Below are 21,172 nucleotides of genomic sequence, written 5' to 3' on the forward strand. Positions count from 1 at the left end.
GCCATTTTGGTAGGAGGGTCTTACTGACTGAGAGTGTGAATAAGTGAGTGGATGAGTGTGTTTTTCTATCAGGGTCGGGACCTTTTGAGATGTGGGGACGTTTTCCCAGGCACGACCATTGCAAATGATAGAAAATAGCGTTTGAACGTGCCTGGTAAAATGTCCCTTAAAATATTCGAAGGTCTCCATGTGCTAGACTAACCAGACTAAAGTGAGTTTGCCTATAGTGTGTGGAGGTGTTCCCCTTGTGGTCAATGGTGGAACACCTGTGTGTAGTTTTTTTTTTAAAAACATAATTGCCTCCTATATTACACGTAACTTACACGCTACCTTTAATGAATGTCTACATCAGGGGTCACCAACATGGTGCCCGCGGGCACCAGGATGCCCCCAAGGACCACGTGAGTCGCCCCGCGGACCTGTTCTAAAAATAGCACAACTCACCATTGAGAAGCGTCTAAAATTTAATTTTATCCGGTTGCTATTCTTCTTTAATAACATTTGCATTAATACAGATTTGAAAATGACAATATCTGAAAAAAAGTATTCAAAACATGTTTATTATACATGATTTAAGAAGAGTGTGTCAAACTGGTAACCGGCCTTCGTATCGCTCAGTACCAGTGAAGTAGCTCTGAGTTTCAAAAAGGTTGGTGACTCCTGATCTACATTCATTTGTCGCAGTTGTTTAGCAATTAAGAACTTGCTATACATAGATAAACTGCAATATTACAAATTCTGCCCAGGCTTACAGGAATTAGGAGTAATTATTGGCCTCTAATTGACAGTAGTCACATGTACATGTTGTCAGCTTCGGGATGGAACGCGAGCACGGAAGCAGGCGAATGAAGCCAAAAGGTCCAGTGCAGGGTTTATTATAGGTAAAAGGACAGGTGCAGACAACGACGGACCATACAACGATGACAGATCTCGGGAATACAGACTGAGACTCGGACTAAATACACAAGACTAGGTAACAGAACGAGCTACAGGTGGGAACAATTAGGGCGAAACAGAAGGTAATGAGGTGGGCGTGGCACACATCGGGAGCGGACGGAGCGGGGCGTGACATAACCCCCCCCCAAAGGCGCGCACACCGGGCGCGCCAGGGAGGAGGCGACGGACGGGACGAGGGAACAGGACCTGAAAAACAGAACGTCAACCAAACCCAGGGAACAGGACGGAGACGCAAAAGACGAACAGGGACGAAACGAAGGACAGGACCTGACAGAGAACAGGGAAGGCGGAGAGACAGACCCAGAAGGGAGACACAGGGGGAACACCCACAGGCGACACGAAAGGGCCAGGGGTGCCAAAAGGAGGGACAAAGGGACCAGAAGGAGAAACAGGCGGGACGAACGGAAAGGGAGGAGGAACAAGGGGAGCACGAAAAGGCCCAGGCGGGCGACGGGCAGCGGCCGGAGGGGCCGCAGGGGAGAGGGAGAAGGGAGCAGGAGGGGACCACCCAGGGACCAAGGGGACGGGACGAGGGAGTGACGGAGGGGACCAGGAGGGAGCAGGAGGGAACACCAGGGAAGGCAGGCAGGAGGGGGAAGCCGCGGCAGGCGGAGGCGCAGCCGCAGCCGGCGAAGGCGCCGTCCGACGCCAAGCCGGAGCAGGGGGGCCCGGAGGCGGCCGACCGGGAGCCGGAGGCGGGACCGAGGACCGGCACCCAGGGACCAGGGGGGGGCCCGGCGGCGACCGCCGACCCCGAGGCGCAGGACCCGCAGGCAGCCACCGAGCCAGAGCTAGGGGCCGAACGGGCGAGCCAGGGGGCATGGCGGGCGGGACCCAGGCCCGACGCCTGTGTCCCCGTCCCTTACGGGACACTGACAGGCGGGGTCCTGGGCGGTGCTGGTCTGGCCGGGGTAAGGGCGAGGGAGTCTCAAGGGAGGTCAGGTCTGGACAAACAAGTGTCTTGGCCTCTAAAGAGGCAACAGGCGGGGCAGCCGGAGCCTCAGGTGTGGCCGCAGGCAGAGCGGCGGCCTCAGGCGGGGCCACGGGCAGGACCGGAACGGCGGCCTCAGGCGGCGCCGCGGGCAGGACTGGAACGAAGGCCGGCTGGACAGGCGAGCAGGGCTGGGCCGGCTGGACAGGCGAGACGAGCAGGTCAGGTGAATCGGGCTCGGGTGTGCGGCCCGCAGGGGGCGCTTCATTGCGCGCCACCAGCACGCGGGCAGCAGGGGGCGTAACCGCGGCAACCTGAGGCAGTTCAGGTGCCGGTAGGACAGGTAGGTCAGATGCCGGCAGGACAGGCAGTTCAGGTGCCGGCAGGACAAACAGTTCAGATGCCGGCAGGACAGGTGCTGCCCTCCCGCGGCCAGCAGGGGGCGCTGCCGCGGGGCAGAACCCCCCCCCAAAGGCGCGCACTCCGGGCGCGCCAGACAGGGACACCCCGGCGGGCGCCACCAGCACGCGGCCAGCAGGGGGCGCCTCGGCGGACGCCACCGGCACGCGGCCAGCAGGGGGCGCCTCGGCGGGCGCAGCCTCCACGCGGCCAGCAGGGGGCGCCTCGGCGGGCGCTGTCACCCCGTGGCTAGCCACCGGGACTGTAGGCAAGCCAGGCAGGGCAAGCGGGTCCAATGGGACAGACGGGTCAGGTAGGTCAGGAGGTGCCGCTGACAAGGCGGCGGAAGCTGCAACAGGCGGTGCCGCAGGCAGAGCGGCGGTAGCTGCAGCAGGGTAGACAGGCAGGACGGGCGGCGCCGCTGACGAAGCGGCGGAAGCTGCAACAGGCGGTGCCGCAGGCAGAGCGGCGGCAGCTGCAGCAGGGAAGACAGGCAGGACTGGCGGGTCGAGCGGTGCTGCCGGCAACGCGGCGGCTGCAGCAGGCGGGGCTGTAGGCAGCTCAGCCGCGGGCAGATCGGCGGCGGCAGCAGGCAGCGCAGCCGCGGGCGGATCGGCGGCGGCAGCAGGCAGCGCAGCCGCGGGCGGATCGGCGGCGGCAGCAGGTAGCGCAGCCGCAGGCAGATCGGCGGCGGCAGCAGGCAGCGCAGCCGCAGGCAGATCGGCGGCGGCAGCAGGCAGCGCAGCCGCGGGCGGATCGGCGGAGGCAGCAGGCAGCGCAGCCGCGGGCGGATCGGCGGAGGCAGCAGGCAGCGCAGCCGCAGGCGGATCGACGGAGGCAGCAGACCGGAGAGGTTGTGCTGCTGGCTGATCGGCGGAAGCTGCAGCAAGCGGTGCCGCAGGCAGAGCGGCGGCAGCTGCAGCAGGCGACGTCGCTGGCAGAGAGGAGACGTCAGCAGCCGGCGGTGCCGCGGGCAGAGCGGCGGCATCAACCGCCGGCAGGTCCGGACCGAACCGGTCCGGTGCAGGAAGGAGGGGTGCTGAGCGCGTATGCGCCCTCCCTTTTCGCGCTTTAGGGACCCGGGGACTGGCGTCTCTAACAGCGCTGTTCCCTCTCCCAGGACAGCGCTCTGGCCAGGCATCCCCAGTCTCCAAAGCAGGCAGGTCCTCCGCGTCTTGGGGCCCACCTATCACCCAGGCCTCCTCCCAGGCGGGGCGAAGGGAGCACGCTCCCAAGAAGAGAGTTGGGGCGGCTTCTTCAGCCTTTCCCTTTCGCCTCTTCTTTCTCCTTCTGGATCCGGAAGGCAGCAGTGGGGTCGCATCAGCGGGTGGTGAGCGGTACATCAGCCCGCTGTCCCGCTCCACCTGCCTTTGCAGGGCTGCAGCCGCTACCTCCCGAAGCTGCTGGAGGCTTTCGCGCACCACGTCCGCGTGGTGCGCGTCGCCGGGGACAGATATCCTCTCCAGGATATCCCGGCTTCGGTGAGCTAACCGGAGTGCTGCGGGATCCTCTCGGATCTCGGGTTGGGCCAGCCAGTATAGGACCTCGTCTACCAAGCCGAGGTACTCTTCCTCGGCTAGGGGGGATCCTTTCTTGCGGAGATCTGTCATTCTGTCAGCTTCGGGATGGAACGCGAGCACGGAAGCAGGCGAATGAAGCCAAAAGGTCCAGTGCAGGGTTTATTATAGGTAAAAGGACAGGTGCAGACAACGACGGACCATACAACGATGACAGATCTCGGGAATACAGACTGAGACTCGGACTAAATACACAAGACTAGGTAACAGAACGAGCTACAGGTGGGAACAATTAGGGCGAAACAGAAGGTAATGAGGTGGGCGTGGCACACATCGGGAGCGGACGGAGCGGGGCGTGACACATGTCATTGCACATAACTGTTTTGCCTGTTGCTCAGTATATTACAAGTAGTTCAGGTGATAAAGCTGAACTAGCCAACCTGGTCATGGACTAAATCACACGATAAAAGACTGTGTGATGTGTGAGTATCAGAGTGTTTCCTGTTTAAGTATCAGAGAGTTTTTGCTCTGCAAAATGCTGTGTCTCAGCAATGCCTGATTCTCTCATTTATATCTTTCTGAAACTGATAGTGCCCCTAGATTTGCATTTTGCCTTGTAGAATGCAAACCAGGAACGTCCATTCACACCGACTCCCGCATTCTGCTTAAAGCCCCGGGACGGATCGCGGTTGTGGGCGGAGCTCAGTTTCTCTGCCACCGTGACCAAAGTCAGTGGTGACTGGCTTAAGCGGATAATTACGAAGGACAAAGAACGAGTCGGAAACCCCATCAGTTTTATCACCTCATGTCCTTTAGCAGCGTCGCTTGCAGCAGTTTGCTGTGCTTCGCAGTCCCTGGGTCTGGATTGAGGGGCTCCACCTTCTGACCATCGCTGACTGTGAACCCTGCGCTTTACAAAGAATGCATTGTTTTCTCACAGTTCTCTTGCAAAATTTTGCGCTGAGCAAAGCCTGGACACAGTGCATTGTCCAGTACTTTCTTGACCACTAAGGCATAATTGCTAATGGCAGAAGGGCTATTGCTGATATGTACTGAAAGTATTCCTGTACAGTAATTACGTGTAATTAATTTAACATTAGCATTGTCATCAGCATGGTGAATGCCGGAATAGGCCTATTTCCATGGTCTGGACTGAGGGAAAGGTTTTGCTACCCTGGTATGTAAGGACACCACAGATTCTTGGCGTATGGCTTCTCAGCAGTGACAAGAAGCCTTTTCTCTACATACTGATCACTGTAATTTGGGTTTCCTTCCACTGGAAACATCGTATGTTTGGCCTCTCTGGTCAGCACCACTTTGGGCTGACCTCTGTTAAGCTTTGGCAGTCTACAGGGAGGCCGCTTGAAGCCCCCTTAACTGGCTGTGGGCTGTGTGGATTACAAAGAAAATGTTATTCTACGTTTGCTTCCAAAAGTATATTAATAATAATAATCATGGTGATCACGTGCCTGGAAGGTTGTAATTTCGAATTCTTCGGCTGATGTTGTAATTGTATAACTATTAGGTCCTTGAGCAAAGTCCTTGAGCCCAAGCTATGCTGGGCATTGCCACAAGTTCCGTTTCTGTACCTTTCATGGAGAATGATAATGAGAAATGTAAAAACTACCCAGCTGTCTAACGGAAATGAATAAAGTACGACTATTATATTCTAATCCAGCCAACGGCCAAATATCTTGTTCATCCAGCAGAGGGAGCTCTTTGTTATTTTATGAAGATCCGTGCATCTTCCAACCAACCACTCCTCCAGTATTACGGGCACCGTATACAGGGTGCGAGTCCATTGCGAAGCATTATACGATTTTATGATTTATTTTTGTAACTGTTCTTGCTTTCTGTTCAGACACAATTAAAACTTGAAACTGCACATTATAAATAAAATTTCAAAAATTCCCTTTATTTTTTTTCAATAATTCATAATTGTCATGTACACAACACTTTATAATGTTTACACAAGTATATTTAAATAACTGAAAGGAACACTGCAGTCAAACGGACATATTAATATTCTAGAGTAATTTATACGTTTTTTATACAGTTTCAGTATGAGCAGGAGAGAAGCAAACTTCAACCCCCACTGCAGTTTTCCACTACATGCAACCAAGACAGTACATTCGGTCTTCTTGAGACTTTTTGTGGGTACTTCAAGTCACATGTCTGGGTCCCATCCTTCTCTTACCTGCCTGAGTGAATGGGTGACCTCAGACAAATCCTCAAATATAACACTCCATGTCTTTTTTATACTTAATAGCCTATTCAGCAGACAGTGGCCACATACAAGGCTTTTACACAATTACTCCTGTAGCCTGTGAATACATGCAGCATAGACTAATGATGGCATAAAGCCTTATACCTGTTTGTATTTGAAAAAGTGCTTTGCCATGTCACAGAAGAAAAAAGTATCTTTTGCATGACAAACAAAATTAGAAATTCTGAATGACTTTATAACATTTTAGTAAAGAATGACCAGACACAATGTATATTACAAAGAAGTACAATATCTGTACACCTGAATAGTCATATAAAATGTGTGTAGATCAATACAGGACAATGTAAAATGCCACGACGAAGGTCCTTCAAATGGAACACTGCACAATGAAATGGACATTTAGGTATAATTCTAAAGTAAGTTTCTCAAGTAAATTTCAAATGAGGCATGAGAAAAGACTTGATCTATAATACATCAATATGTCATTTTCCCAAAAGTCATTTTAACCCAGGTGTTTGAAAGTGATGTCGTGTTATCCTGATTTTTATTGTTCAGGAAAGGGTGCGTTGGCATTGCACATCTTGTGCGAGTTCTGCTTCAGCGCAGCTGTGCTGCTGTTCTGCTTGCCGGCACTGTTGTCCAAGCAGTACGCTTTGGTGCGATACAGGCTGGCCTTACCCTCGCAGCATCCTAGCGAGCTCATGAGCAAGAAAATGTCCCTGCGGAAGGCTTTGGTGAAGATGGCGTACAGGAAGGGATTGGCACAGGAGTTGATGGGGTAAAAGAGCACCAGTAGGATCTTGGAGTACGTGACGGTGATGAGGGGCACCTTGAAGGCGGCAGAGATGGCGAAGAACGAGATGGGAGCCATGCAGGTGAAGTCCGTGAAGATGAGCACCGCCATGCGCTTGGCGATCTTGGCATCCGCCCTCCTGCTGGCGAACTCGGGGTTGCGTACTGTCTGGTAGATGTGGATGTAGCAGGCACAGATGACCAGGAAGGCAACCACGTTGAGGAGGAGGAGCATGATGACAAAGCCCTGGGATAGGGGGGCCTCGATTTCCATCGGTAGACACACGCTTACCTTCTGGTAGCTGCTGACACCCAGTAGGGGCAACAGTGCCACTGCTAGGCTAAGGAGCCAGCCACCTGCCATGATGAGCACCGCACTGCCCAAGCCCAGCCGCTGCTCCAGCTGCATGGCGTGGGAGATGGTGTGCCAGCGCTCCAGTGTGATCACCATCAGCGTATACACGGACAGCTCGCCGCCGAACATGGACAGGAAGCCGGCGGCGGCACAGCCGGGGCCTGTCTGCCACTCGATGGCGTGCTGGCTGTAGCTGCCACGGGTGCGAGCGTCCACCACGGCGATCATCAGCAGGTAGACGCCGATGCAGAAGTCAGCGAAGGCCAGGTGGCACATGAGGAAGCGAGGCACGGTCAGCTTGCTACGGCTGGTGAGGAGGACCAGCAGCACTGTCAGGTTGCCCATGATGGCCAGAACGTTGATGAACCAGATAGCCACCCGTAGGAACTTGAATCCGGCGATGTCCTCACAGGGGTTGAAAGCATCTGCCTCTGGGGTGCACAGGATGGCCTTCGTGGTCTGGCAGAATTCAAAGTCGGGGTACTGGAAGTCCATGTCGTCAAAGGCCTGAGAATCGTCCTCTGAGGACAGGACATCAGACACAATGGGGGCCTTCAGTGGCAGCGTGATGGAGGAGTCTGCCACCGTGGTTGGAATCCTAAACCCACAGATACATCAATTGTTTTATATAGTGCCTTTCACAACATAGTTGCATTACAAACTCTACAACCCTGCAGGAATATTTTCGATGCGGCTACCCACGTAAATAGCACGAAACAATATATTGTGATGAATTATTTTAATAAAGGAGATAACAGGTCTTCTAAAATGAAAGTTGGTTTCTTTATTAACAGCCACTATTGGTTTAATACTAGCAGCAGTACATAGGGATTATACACGAACAAATCACACGCATTCCATGGTAAACATCACACAATTTAGACATTCATGATTAACATAAATACACATATACACATATTGATTTACAATATTTAAAGATACGCGGGATGCAACACATACTGGTAAATTCATAATTAGTACTGATCAATCCCATGGAGTCAAATTATGGCAGCCAATCATTGACAGCGGGTGGGATCAGAACATTGCCAGTAAATCATGGAATCATGGACCCCTAAACCACATGTACACACAAAGCGAGCCAGGCCAAGAATCAAAGCTACAACCCTGGAGGTGTGAGACCCCAGAGATCCCCAATAAGCCACTATGGTACCAGGGCTGGACTGGGATTAAATATCAACCCTGGACTATGGGGTTACCAAGATATAAATTTGGCTGACCAGGGTGAGGGAGGGGGCGTGGTTTGGGGGTCCCCCACATACCCCCCGCATCGGCCCACCGGAAAATGCCTGCTATGCCAGTCCATCCCTGCATGGTACCCGTTGTCTTGTTCCACCTTAACGAAATATACAGGTTTCCAGAGTCTGCTAAATAATCTCTGGACCTGTTATGATGCCATTTGACAGTTATCCATGGGAAATAAACACTTTGCTTACTCTGAAGAAATACGGTCTTCACAGTAAGCTGATCCATTTTCCCATAAGTCGAAGAAGGAAGACTTCCTATGAGAGAAGCATAATCAACATGCATTTGCATTACAATTAAGGCACTTTATCAAAGATAAATTTCACTACCAAAAAAAAAAACAACTCAAGACAGACGAGCTTAAAATCACTGAAAACTGAAAAACATAGCACCATCCATCCATTAATCTGCTGGAATAGGGTAGCCTTTTCTTTCAGTGAAAATTAAAATGAAATCTAAATCCCAGTTGGCTGTGAGCCGCACTGCACAGACTATGGAACCTGTCATACTTTTGCACATTCCAGCCAATCAGAGCACAGCAGTGGCTGGGGTAGGTGAGGTGTGCCTCCTGTAGACTTTGCAGAGCCCCCAGTGGGGGGAGGCTCTTCAGGGCAAAGGCTGCACGGGCCATCAGGACCTGAAGAGACTCCAGGCCGTGCGACGGGAGCCTCTCCAACGCTGTCATAGACACATCTCTGCAAAATGACGCAAAAGAACTGGCATTGGTGCTTTGGTAAGGCAGGGAGTCCTGTTGCATCACAGGACAGGCGCACGTGCTGCACGTCTGCAGATCAAAGAGAGACGGAAAACTGTCTGCATATCCCACAACAACCTAAAAGCTCCCATGAAACCGCAAACCAAGTGAGGGTTTAATATAAAAGTTCCTCTCATTTATATAACTCAGTATTTTCACTGGCGCATTTTACTGCACAACCTATAATCTTTCTTAAACTTCAGGTTAAAATCAATCCCGTTAACCATTACGCCACCTGCTGACTGTACTTACAATACACCTGGGCCGACCGCTCCTTTGAAGGCATTTTTGTGAATTATTCTCAGATTCTTGTTGTTTCTCAGGACCCTGGGAATAACAAATGGCGTTACCTCCAGAAATCCTGAAGGAAATTCTCTTCTAGCCACATGTGCCTTTAAAATATTAACGTGTGTATTATAAAAAGAAACATGTAAATACAGCTTATTGATCCTGGTTCCATTGAAGGCATAGTCCATTATCTCCTTGAAGCCATTTCTATATAGGTTCCTGAAATAAAAGTGAAGAGTTACAACTTTGAATGAAACACTTATTTAAAAAGGCTTCACCAAGGACTTGCCCGATAAGATGGGCAAACTTACATAGTGGTGTGTTCAGTTGCTAGTCCAAGAAAAGCATTTGGTGGTATTGACTCGAGATGGAGGTTGTCACAGATTTCGCTAAGGAGAAGTAACATATTTTGGATCATGTTAAAATTCTGGCAGGTTTTTTCTCAATAGAATCATATCTAGTAGCACATCAAAGATTGAAAGTCTCTGTGTTAATGGCACCTTGGATTAATATTTTTAAGTTTAGTTCAGAAGTGGGGGGTTTATTTTTCCTTTGTGAGGATATCTCAGGGCAGTGCACAATATTACAGCAGCTGTCAAATTCAGGGTGAGACACTGAAGGGAAACAGCTCCACAGAAACAAACAGACCGACTTACAGGATGAAACTGGATTCGAGAGAAGAGACGGATGACATGTCGGGGAACAGAGATATTCCAGTGTTGGAAATGCTTCTGTTGAAAACCAAACCGATTACTACAAAATAAGAGACTTAATCTCACTGAGCATTAGTCTCTGATTTAAAAAACCAGAGCAATCAAGTTAAGTCTATAAGACTAAATGGCAGCAACAATAACATATGATTAAAACACTTTTACTGATAGAAAGTACTTTTATTAATTTAATTAACTGATATTGACATTAAAAACTCTAAAATGCATATAATACAGTCAGTATATATTAACATACTGGGTGTCACTTTACAATAAGGCTGCCCATATAAAGGGCTTATGAATGATTTATAATCTGATTATTAATTAGGTTGTAACACTTTGTAAATGATCAAAAGACACTTTTAAACGTGTTATAACACGTTATAACTTTTTCTTAATAAGTTACTACCATTTACAAGTGGCAAAAGGGAGCCTTATTGTGAAGTAGTATCACAAACTGTATATCTATGTGCAAACATTCCAGAACGTGACTCTTTAGATGTAACAAACAAGACAGTTCATCTGTTTAAGAACTTGCACTTAAACTTTTGATTTGCCACGTTGGACACAAATACATAAACATGCATTGTAAGATGTTGAGTCTCACAGATATCGTAACTTGGGGAGGTTGTTGAATGCACTTTGGCTGATGCGTTTCAAGCTCTTTGTGTTCTGAATCAATCTGAAAAGAAAAAACAAATGAACTAAATATAGGCAGAGGTGGATAGTTCAGTTCCAGAAAGTAAGTGAAAATCCAGACCAAGATTTTGTTTCAACCAAGCAGCTGAGTACTCTGTGAGTGTGAATGTTTATGCTCGACTCGTTGGTTGAAACAAAATCTTGGTCTGGATTTTTACTTTCTACTTACTATCTTTACTGGACCTGAACTATCCACCTCTGAATGTAAGGGGCTCTTTCAATATTCTGTCATGTTCGTAACATACACAAAGGAAAGAAGGATTACAACAGGCTAAGTTTTCTCATATATAAAATTAGCTGATGTTAAACCTTAATGCCACGTATAACTGTATTATCTCTGTTTCTGAAGCATGTGGAATCTGGACTGGCTCTTCTAATACTTGACGTCTTTGTTAATCTTCCCTTGCCCTTCCACTACTCCTTCTCCTGATAACCAGGGTTAAGAAACAAATATGCAGTTTTACCTTCTGAAGGCCCAGAGTACAGACCATTTCAGCAAACAGCATTCGTGCCCGAATGACACTCACATTTCTGAGAGGTTAAAAAGATTGTGGAACGCCATGGGCTCTATGGTCCTCAGGGAGTCACTCTGGGTGATTTCACTGGGGTCACATGGGACAAAAAGGCAGTTCACAATAAGTAGGGCAGACTCACACCTACAAATTACAACCCTCACCTGCTTTGAAGCAGATCTAGTTTACTCTTTAGGACAGAATGGCACAATGAATGAACTGTTTATCATACACTATTGCTCAAATAGAATAGAACATATTTATTTACATATCGTTTAATGCACAAATTTGATTATATTATATATTATTTTGTATATTCCTCATACAATGCTAATTTGGAGAATAGTAGATGTTCAACATGAATAACATTCTGCTAATTATGGCTTTGATTTGATTATGACTAATGCTGGTTACAGTAACTCATAGTCAGCAGTTTGGGAACATTTTGGATTCCCAGTAAAGTACCCAAGCACTGGAGAGAGAGTAGCTGATAAGATCAGAACTAACTGTCGATTCTGTTATACTGGTATTTCGCCTGAAACACCATCTAACATGCTACGTCAATGGAGACGACATCATCTGAGTGTGTGTATGACCAGAGAAAAGCAGAATCAGCCTTTGTAAGTTAGTCTCCCCATGGTATTTAAGGCTCTTTGGTAGGATATTCAGACCAGTCAAGAAAAATAAATACAGCTATTGTTTGTCGCTATGCAACCATAACTGATAATAGAAAACAGGGATTTTAGATGGGATTTAGATCATTATTGTTATGATGTAGTCTTCTTTTAAATTTTTATTTATTTTTATAATATGCAAAGATACTTCTCTGAGGTTTTGTTCTTCAAACTCATTGATACACTTGTTGTCTTTGGTTTACAATGGTCCTAACTGTTGGTGTTTGCAGTTTTAATGATAAATAATTTCAAGACAAATTCTGTTTTTCCTGCTGTGCTAAAATTGCGCAGAACCATCAACCCAAGGTTTGTACTGAATTGTGAATTTTGTATACCATTACAGCTCTAAAAGAATTACATAATTTGTATAATCTGTCAAAAAAAGATATACTGTACCTTACAACAATGTCTCATCAATGTCCAATCAAAAATAAAACAATAAAAAGGACTTGATGAAATCTTACATTCTTTATTGTGAAATCAATAAATCATAAATGGAACAAAACCATAAATTTTTAATTAGCGGCAAAATAAGAAAAATCCATACATATCTCCATCCATCCATCCATTTTCCACCACTTATCTGGGTCTGGGTTGCAGGGGCCGCAGTCTGAGTAGAGATGCCCAGACCTCCCTCTCCCCAGGCACCTCCTCCAGCTCCTCCAGGGGAGGACCAAAGCCCTCCCAGGCTACCCAAGAGATATAACCTCTCCAGCGTGTCCTGGGTCTGCTCTGGGGTCTCCTCCTAGTGGGACATGCCCCGTGGGAGACGTCCAGGAGGCATGGCATCCTAGACAGATGTCCAAACCACCATAGCTGGCTCCTTTCGATGCAGAGGAGCAGTGACTCTACTTTAAGTCCTTCTCAGATGTCTCTAAGGCTGAGCCCACACACCTTAATTTCTGCCATTTGTATCCACAATTTCATTCTTTTGGCCACTACCTGGAGCTCGTGGCCTTTCAGCTCAGCTCATTCTGAGTCCACACCGATCAGCCTGTCAATCTCCCATCCCATTCTTCCCTCACTCGTGAACAAGACCCTGAGATACTTGAACTCCGCTTCAGGCAGTAACTCCTCCGCAACCTGGAGGGGGCAATCTACCCTTTTACAGTTCAGACCATGGCCTCAGACTTGGAGGGGCTGATCCTTATCCTGGCCCCTTCAAACTCGCCTGCAAACTGCTCCAGTGTGTGCTGGAGGTCACAGCTCGATGAAGCCAATGGGACCAAACAAAAAGCAAATATGCAATCCTAAGGTCACTGAACCCGACTAGCTCCGGCTCTTTACTGTGTCTCGAAATTCCATAAAATTATGAAAAGAACTGATGACAAAGGGCAGCCCTGGCGGAGTCCAGCACCCACCGAGAATAATTCTGTCATACTGCCATCATTGCAAGCCAAACTCTCGCCTCAGTTATACAGGGACCTAATGGTCCGTAGCAGCAGCCCCGGCACAACATGCTCCTGATGCACCCCCCACAGGACCCCCTGAGGGACACGGTCATTTGCTTTTTCCAAGTCCACAAAATAAACTGGTTGGGTAAACTCCTATCAACCCCCCAGTGTTCTTGTAAGGGTGAAGAATACAGGGAAAATCCCATCCACCCCTGGGTTCTTGCCACTGAAGTGTCGTTTCACTCATTTTTGACTAATTCAGTGCTCTAGTAATGGGCAAGTCCTCAGCTCCTCTTTTCACCCAAGTGTCTAAGACATACGGTCACAGATCTGATGATATTATTATAAAATCGATCATTGATCTACGCCCTATAGTGCTCAGGTGCCAAGTGCACGTATGAAAGCTCTTACGCTCGAACGTGGAGTTCCTTATGGACAAACTGTGGTTAGCACAGAAGTCCAACAACAGAGCACTACTCGGGTTCAGATGAGGCACACTGTTCCTCCTAATCACAACCTTCCAGATTTTGCTGTCGTTACCCACATGAGCATTAAAGTCCCCCAGAGGGGGGCCATCCAAGGTCTCCAAGAAGCCTGTATACTCTAAACTGGTGTTTGGTGCATAAGCACAGACAGCAGTTGGAGTCAAAGGGAGACGACCCTTGAGTTCACCGGGGTGAACTCTAACATACAAGCAAATTGGGGGACTATGAGTAACTCACGCCTCTCACGTGGGGCAACTCCTGAGTGGAATGGAGTTTGGTTCCAAAGCCCGTGTGTGTTGAGGTGAGCTGAACTATATCTACTGTACATGGTATCTCTCTATCTCCCACACTAGCTCAGGCTCCTTTCCTATCAGAAAGGATAAATACCATGTCCCTAAAGTCAGTTTTGGTAACTGAGGATCTGTCCAGCAAGGCCTCTGCCTTCAACTGCTACCCAATTCACAATGCACCAGACCCTCACGGCTCCCCCTGCAGGTGCTGGGCCCCCAGGAGAATGCCACATGGCTCATGCAGGCTCATGGGTGAAGGCCCGTCTACCAGATACTCGCCTAAGAGTTCCCCCCCAGGCCTGGCAACAGGGCGGGGCCTGAGTGTCCCATTTCTAAGTGAGGTTTCTGGTTCCTTCTTGTTGTGCTCCATAAGGAGTATTTTAATTGCCTTTAGTCTGGTTTCTCACCTAAACCTTGCCAGGGAAGACTCTACGGGTACAACTGCCCCAGTGTCCTTAGGATCATAGGGACGTACAAATTCCGCCACCATGTTAGGGTGGCTGTTCATGGTGGGGCCTACATATCTCTATGTGTAATAAACATTTTGTTGCATAGTGGCCTTGTTTATAATAATTTGTAGTGCTTATAATGATTAAAACTCTTATTTTGTTAATGAAGGTCATTTAATGTTTGCATCTGTGTTGTCTACAGGCATAAATACGTGGGTGTGTAATTTGAATGTCAGATAAAAGTTGTTTATGTCACATTGTATAATTTCATGTATCATGGTCATCCACTCTTTGGCGTAGCCCCTTGGTAGGTCTGCTGGCTTTAATTTAGTCTCAGAACTGAAAGGTTCTGTTCTCAGGTCACTGGCTGGGTCTTGGGCTTTTGTTTGGATTGTGAGAGATGTGCGGAGGGGGGATCTCTCACACCTCTCCTGGTCCCTGGTCCGGGATCCTGCTCTAAGCCTGTGGTAGTTGTGCAGTGGATTGCTTGCTTCCAGTCATTGTTCTTTGAGTGTCGGGCTCAGAACTGTTTCAGAGAAAAGCACATGAGGCCAGGTTCAGCTCTTGCCAGTGGGTTTCGGTCAGGGCTGCCAGCATCGTCACCAGCTGTGATTCTGGATGGCTGGCATCTTGTCAAGTTTCTTAGTCCTGTTTAGTATCATCTTGTACCTGAGTTCATGGTCATCACTAGCCAAAGCTGAGCAGCTGATGTGCCAGCCAATTAGCATCCTGTTTTTCGGTCTGTGGTCATCGTGTTTTGACACAATTTCCTGGGTCCTGGTTCCTGTTACTGGGGTGGCACGTTGGTCCAGTAGTCAGCTCTGTTGCCTCATATCTCTGGGACCTGAGTTTGAGTCTCTGCCGTAGCTTCATGGTGTTGAGTTTGCATGTTCTTCTTGTGTCATTGTGGGGTTTCTTCTGGATACTTTCCCTCCCACAGTCTAAAAACATGCTAAGGTGAACTGGAGTTGCCAAATTGTCCAATAATGTGTGTGCGTGTGCTCTGTGATGGATTGGGTCTTTGTCCTGGGTTATTCCCTGCATTGTGCCCTTGTGCTCTTTGTCCCCATAATGGATGGAAAATGGATGGATGGTCCCTGTTTCTAGCTTTCCAAGCACTTGAATCTATCTTGCATTTCCTGCAATGTGTTGTCCCAGGACTTCAGGTACCAGATGGCAGAAGACCTGTGGATAGATGGACTAGTGTGGGCTTCACTGCTTTGGACAGCCCAGTTTTACCAACAGTCCCTCTCCAGAATCTGTCAGTGTAATGTTGAAATTTCACTAACATGAATGTACTGATTATAATCTGTAGAAAGTGTTACAGTAAAATGATCGTGGAATGCAAAAATTGATACCACAGGTGTAGTTTAAATTAGAAATTAAAGGGCATAGCAGCCCTATTTTCCAAGGATATTTTATGAAAATCCAAAAAAACATTCTAAATATATAGCATTTCCAGCCATTTTCCATATCTTATCTCTACCGCGATGGCTGGGGTGGGCCGGGGTGGTCTTTGGCCCACCCAGATGTGACTCAGGCCCACCCATTCAGCATTCACAGCGAGCGATGCAGTAAGATAAAACTATTGGGTCTGACGGGTATGTGTGTGCGTGGTTAGAGCAATCACAGGAAATGTGGTGGTGAGAGGCAAATACATTTTTCTTTCTCTTTTTTCATTTGGTCTTCATAATGCCACGGGTCATTTAAAAGCTGATAAAAAATATGAAGTTGAGTCTGTAATGTGATTTTGTCACCTAGTGAATTGTTATGGGTCTGGCCCATCTGACTTTCTGCCGGAACACCCACACAATGATTTCTGGCTCCGCTATTGGCTAATCTGGAGCAGGGTCATGGTGAGCCTAGAACCGCTCTAGGGAAGTACAAGGAAAATGGCAGAGAACACCATGGTTGGGATACTAGTCCATTAAGGCAAACGTTCCCTCTAAGACCTATTTGAGGACCCTAGTACATAAAATCCACATATCTAGCCCTTTGTGCTACAACTACTGTGTTTCGTTGTATCTGCATTTGTACATCACTCTGGCATATATATATATATTTACTTAAATCTTGAATTTCCTCAAGACCTTAAAAGAAAAGTATAAAATTAATAGTGACAGGGAGGGACTCACATTCCAAGGACTCTGCTTAGCCCATCAAAGGTGTAACTGGGGATTCTGCTCAGGGGCAGGTGAGTGAGAGTCCTGTAAAAGCATCAGCAGAGCAGGTGAGATGCATCCTGTAGAAGCACATTCATTCAGGCCACCTGTCTCATCATGACAAGCCTAATTGCAAACGTACATGCGTTTGCAGTGTCACATTGATTATCAGAATTTGTCACAATCGAGCTACATTATCTATTATGTTAAGGCATCATAAGGTCAGTTTGAACTCAACATTAGGGATCACAGCCGAAGCATTTCTTTCACTGTTCTTGCATTTTCTTAATTGGTTGTGTTTGACACTTCAGGGCTACCGTAGACTCATAGACTACTGCTAAAAGTTGTTTATTTTTGTACCAAATGCAATTATGTGAAAGGATTATTTTCTGTATCACATTTTCTTTGCACATTTCAATTATTGTGTGCTTTTTATCATCAAATAGAAAATGTTTCATACCTCCTGCGTTCCTTGCCCAATAAGCTCTTGAGTATTATTTCAATCTAATAAAGTATCAAATATCAGCTAAGAATATGGTCCTACCACTAATGAAGGCCCCCCTGTAAGCAAAATGGTCACATGGACTTTTTAGTGAAATAGAAACATATTAGGGACATGACAGAAATTATCATTTCCAGAACGGAAATGACTTTTATCTTAATGCACAGCTTACCCTGTCATGAGAGGAGGACATAATCTAGCTAACTGTCAGCCGAAAAAACAAATTCTAGTCCTGTATGAAAAAACAAGCCTAGATGACATTTTATCTTTATTTATTATCTTGATTTGTTGCTATTAAACAAAACAACACCTTTAATGATATTTAAATGGTAATTTTAGATCCCCATCGGTTTTCCATTCAGTTCTTCGGGTACCATCTCTCCACAGATCTCCTCAGCTCCCCCATCTGCACAGAGATGACCCGTCGCTGCACGAGGCTCTCACACAGAAGGGCCCTGAACGCAGTCAACCTTGAAAAGGAAGCAACTCAACTTGTGTCTTTTAATCGTCCCACACTCTAAGAAACCTTGGTCCTATCACTTTAGCCAGCATGTCCCCATACATATAGATGCATTATTTATATCTAAAGAGATTTAGTGAATTTCTTCAGTGACAAACATGGATGACGGCACATTGCTAAGACTTTCTCACATTACCTCTAATGTTGTGCATCACTGTCAATGTCAGCAATTTGGTGCTGATTCTTCTTACTATACCATTCATTCATTCATGTTCCATACCCCCTTGTCCTGTGCAGGTTCACGGTGGTCTGGAGCCTATCCTCTAAAGGAGAGGCGTAAGGCTGGGAATAACCCTTAAACCAATAATAGATATGATAGCTAACGGCCATCTAACTGATGACGTCTGACTTCTTCCCTACATATCCTTGGTTTTCAACTCTTGATGCTTCCTCAAACACTTTAAAAGACTCATATAACCTCCCTCCCCAGAAAATAATAGTTGACCACTGAGTAATTCTGGAATACTTTCTGCAGTCACTGCTGCTTTTCCTTTTGAAAACTCCGGAGGGTACTGCCGACATAATTGAATAATTTTCTTTTTCACAATATGTCCATTAAATCAGTCCTGTACCCAGCGCTTCTTGCAACTCAGATCCTCCACTAGCCCGGCCGTTGTCTAAGTAACCGATGTGGCTCTCTCCACAATGGTTGCCTCCTTTACATCGGCTATGATCTCGTGACCTGTTTAAGACAATGCTCTGACTTTGGGTCTTTTCTTCTGGCCCTCCTAGGTTTCAGCGAGACCGTTCTTCATTGTCTGTCAGTGGGAGTTCCACACGGCTCAGATTTAGATGTTCGTTTTCCCATTGCTGAGACTTACCAAGCGAGGCACAGTAGCGCAGTGGTTCACACTGTTGCCTCATGCCTCTCTGCCCTGGCTCCATGTGTGGAGTTTGCATGTTCTCCCCGTGTTGTTGTGGGGTTTCCTCCGAGTACTCCAGAGTCCTCTCCAGTGTAAATCGGACTTTATTCCATAGGTAACACTGAGTTGTTCCCTGCCTTATGCTCGTAGACTCCATGATAGGCTCCAAACCCCCCGCAACCCAGAATAGGACAAGAGGGTACAGAAAATGGATGAATGGATGGAGTCTTACCTAGCCACACCAGAAATATCCCTGAAAGTCTGATGATTAATGCCCTCTAACTTTTCAACCATGACAAAGAATGGTAAACTTTATAGCCATAGATCATGTTTAACAGTGCCGTTCTGATGTTACATTCACTGAATGGTTAAATGATGTCAAAGTGAATGACTTGTATCCAGTGACATTTTTCACTGTACGGTTTATAAAATTCCCTCTCAATAACAAGTCTTCTGTAAATATTGTGTATAAGTAAAGAGTATTTGATGACCACCACTTAGCAGTCAGTGCAAAATCTGAGTTACAGGCTGGATCTGTCTGTATTAGAGAAAGCAAATGGACACAATCTGCTTCTTTCTTATTACCCTTTGTTGTCATGCTACACTACGCTCAACTGTGTAAATCTGTCACTACACACTCTGCTGGTCCTGCTGCGGATTGGCTGACTGCTTCTCCAGTCATTTCCCATTTCCAAAGGAGCATCCATACTCTGCCAGAAGTCACCATTATTCTTTTGAAGACTGAAGATCAAACTTTTAATGTCTTATGCTAAATCCTCTGATTCTGATCTAAACATAATTCTCTGCTGCATAATTTTAATAAGCCTCTCTTAAATCCTATTGCAATATACCTTTAAAACATGCACAGAGCACAGCGAAACTTTTGCTTAAACTATTGCTTAAAAATTGACTGTTTATTTGGATTCTGCTGCACATAAATACCCAGGGTATTGAATTAATGCTGCCAGTGTTACCCTGTACTTGGCGAAGGCATAACAATTTTGTTATGTGTCTCAACTATAACTCTGATAATTGTATAATTGACGTCTTGTAGGTATAATGATAAAGTGCAGTGACGTAATTTAATTAGATTAGTCCTCTGGCTTTCATACTGGCAAGAATGAGTCACGTCACCAGAAAACGAACTGTCTGCTTAGCAATACAAAATTTAATACACTACATCTTTCTCTGGATTGAAAGCGGACGATTATGGTACTTCATGTTAGGTAAAATACATAAACGGACTGTACTGAAGTGATTTCACCACTTTGCTGCCTGACCTGAATCAGGAAAACTCTTAAAATGTCAATATTCTTAAACCAGTATATTGTCATATATTTCTTCTTATTAAACAATTAAAAGATACAAGATTTCATACTTATCAAATTTAATCTAATTGTCAGTTACTTCATCATTTCATCGGAAATTTTGGGATTGTACATAGTCGAAAATTTTTGTTAAGATAAATATAACTAATGTGCAACTATTTCTTTTCTTGACTCTCTGTGCTGAAATAGCAGAAATAATTATAATATATGCGATAATTTAGGAATACTGGTTAAGAGCAAGTGTACTCGTGTAAGCAGAACACTACTGGACACTATCGGATCTCATTAAGATCGTACATACATCGCCACGTGTGTAACTGCTTGTCTGAAACTTAGTTCTAGTTTTGGAGAAACATTTAATCGAGATGGTTTCAAAATGTATTAACAAACATAATTCTAAACGTGAATCCTACTGTGCGGTCCAATGCCCGTGGCCAAGAGTAAGAAAGATTGTCACTTACAGTCTCACTTGCGCATCTTTTTGGGCTGGAAGGGACCGTTCTATGATATTGTTGCATTTGATCGCTTCAGTGGAGCAATGACAGATCCCCGGACACGCGAAGTTTGAAGCGGAGTAGCAAAAATCATATTTAAAAAATGCAGAGAAAATGAGAAGAAAAAGCAATATCCGCATCGCTGTGTTCTGCGACTCTTCCGCGCAAAATCGCCGTTTACTCTACTCAGATATTAATTGTCAGAAGACAGCGTTGGGGGAGGCGGTTCAATGTCGAAAACGAATTAGAGTTTTCATCTCTACCTCTCTGTCATTATTAATATGCCACAATTAATAAATGCACGTCCTCAGATTTGGTCTATTTTTATGTAAACTTTTATGCGTTGGTGAAACCATCCTAGACAATACAGTGACAGCTATCGACGTTCTCTACTGTAGAAGGCAGATGCTCGCTAGGAACAGCAGGTATAAAAAATAATTATTCATACGTCACGACATAACAGAGTTCGGCTATGGTACGCGTACGGGCCCACTTTACTGTCTTTTAAATCGTACCTGCTGCTCACGAATGCTCACGGTATAATAACCTCGCCCAATCTTTCTAAGTGTGCATTAATTCTTCCATTACGATTAACTAATAATGATCA

At 46.5% G+C, this 21,172-nt stretch overlaps 1 protein-coding gene across 4 annotated transcripts; it reads right to left on the minus strand.

The window, feature by feature from the left end:
• Positions 1 to 5,720: 5,720 nt before the first annotated feature.
• lhcgr (luteinizing hormone/choriogonadotropin receptor) lies at positions 5,721 to 20,934 on the minus strand. 4 transcript variants are annotated; one of them, XM_023822466.2, is made up of 11 exons: positions 20,533 to 20,934; positions 16,832 to 16,903; positions 11,420 to 11,494; positions 10,801 to 10,875; positions 10,140 to 10,214; positions 9,795 to 9,872; positions 9,634 to 9,702; positions 9,448 to 9,522; positions 8,951 to 9,136; positions 8,633 to 8,698; positions 5,721 to 7,776 (listed from the first exon to the last, which is right to left on the minus strand). In XM_023822466.2, the coding sequence occupies exons 1-11, from the start codon at positions 20,703 to 20,705 to the stop codon at positions 6,576 to 6,578; spliced, it is 2,145 nt and encodes a 714-aa protein (XP_023678234.2). In that variant the 5' UTR covers positions 20,706 to 20,934; the 3' UTR covers positions 5,721 to 6,575. The 4 variants fall into 4 exon arrangements, with proteins under 4 accessions (XP_023678234.2, XP_023678232.2, XP_023678233.2 ...); XM_023822464.2 differs by having other exon boundaries at positions 9,448 to 9,702; XM_023822465.2 differs by lacking the exon at positions 16,832 to 16,903 and having other exon boundaries at positions 9,448 to 9,702.
• Between the last annotated feature and the right edge of the window lie 238 nt (positions 20,935 to 21,172).

Source organism: Paramormyrops kingsleyae, chromosome 3 (assembly GCF_048594095.1).
Source record: "Paramormyrops kingsleyae isolate MSU_618 chromosome 3, PKINGS_0.4, whole genome shotgun sequence".
NCBI lineage: Eukaryota > Metazoa > Chordata > Actinopteri > Osteoglossiformes > Mormyridae > Paramormyrops > Paramormyrops kingsleyae.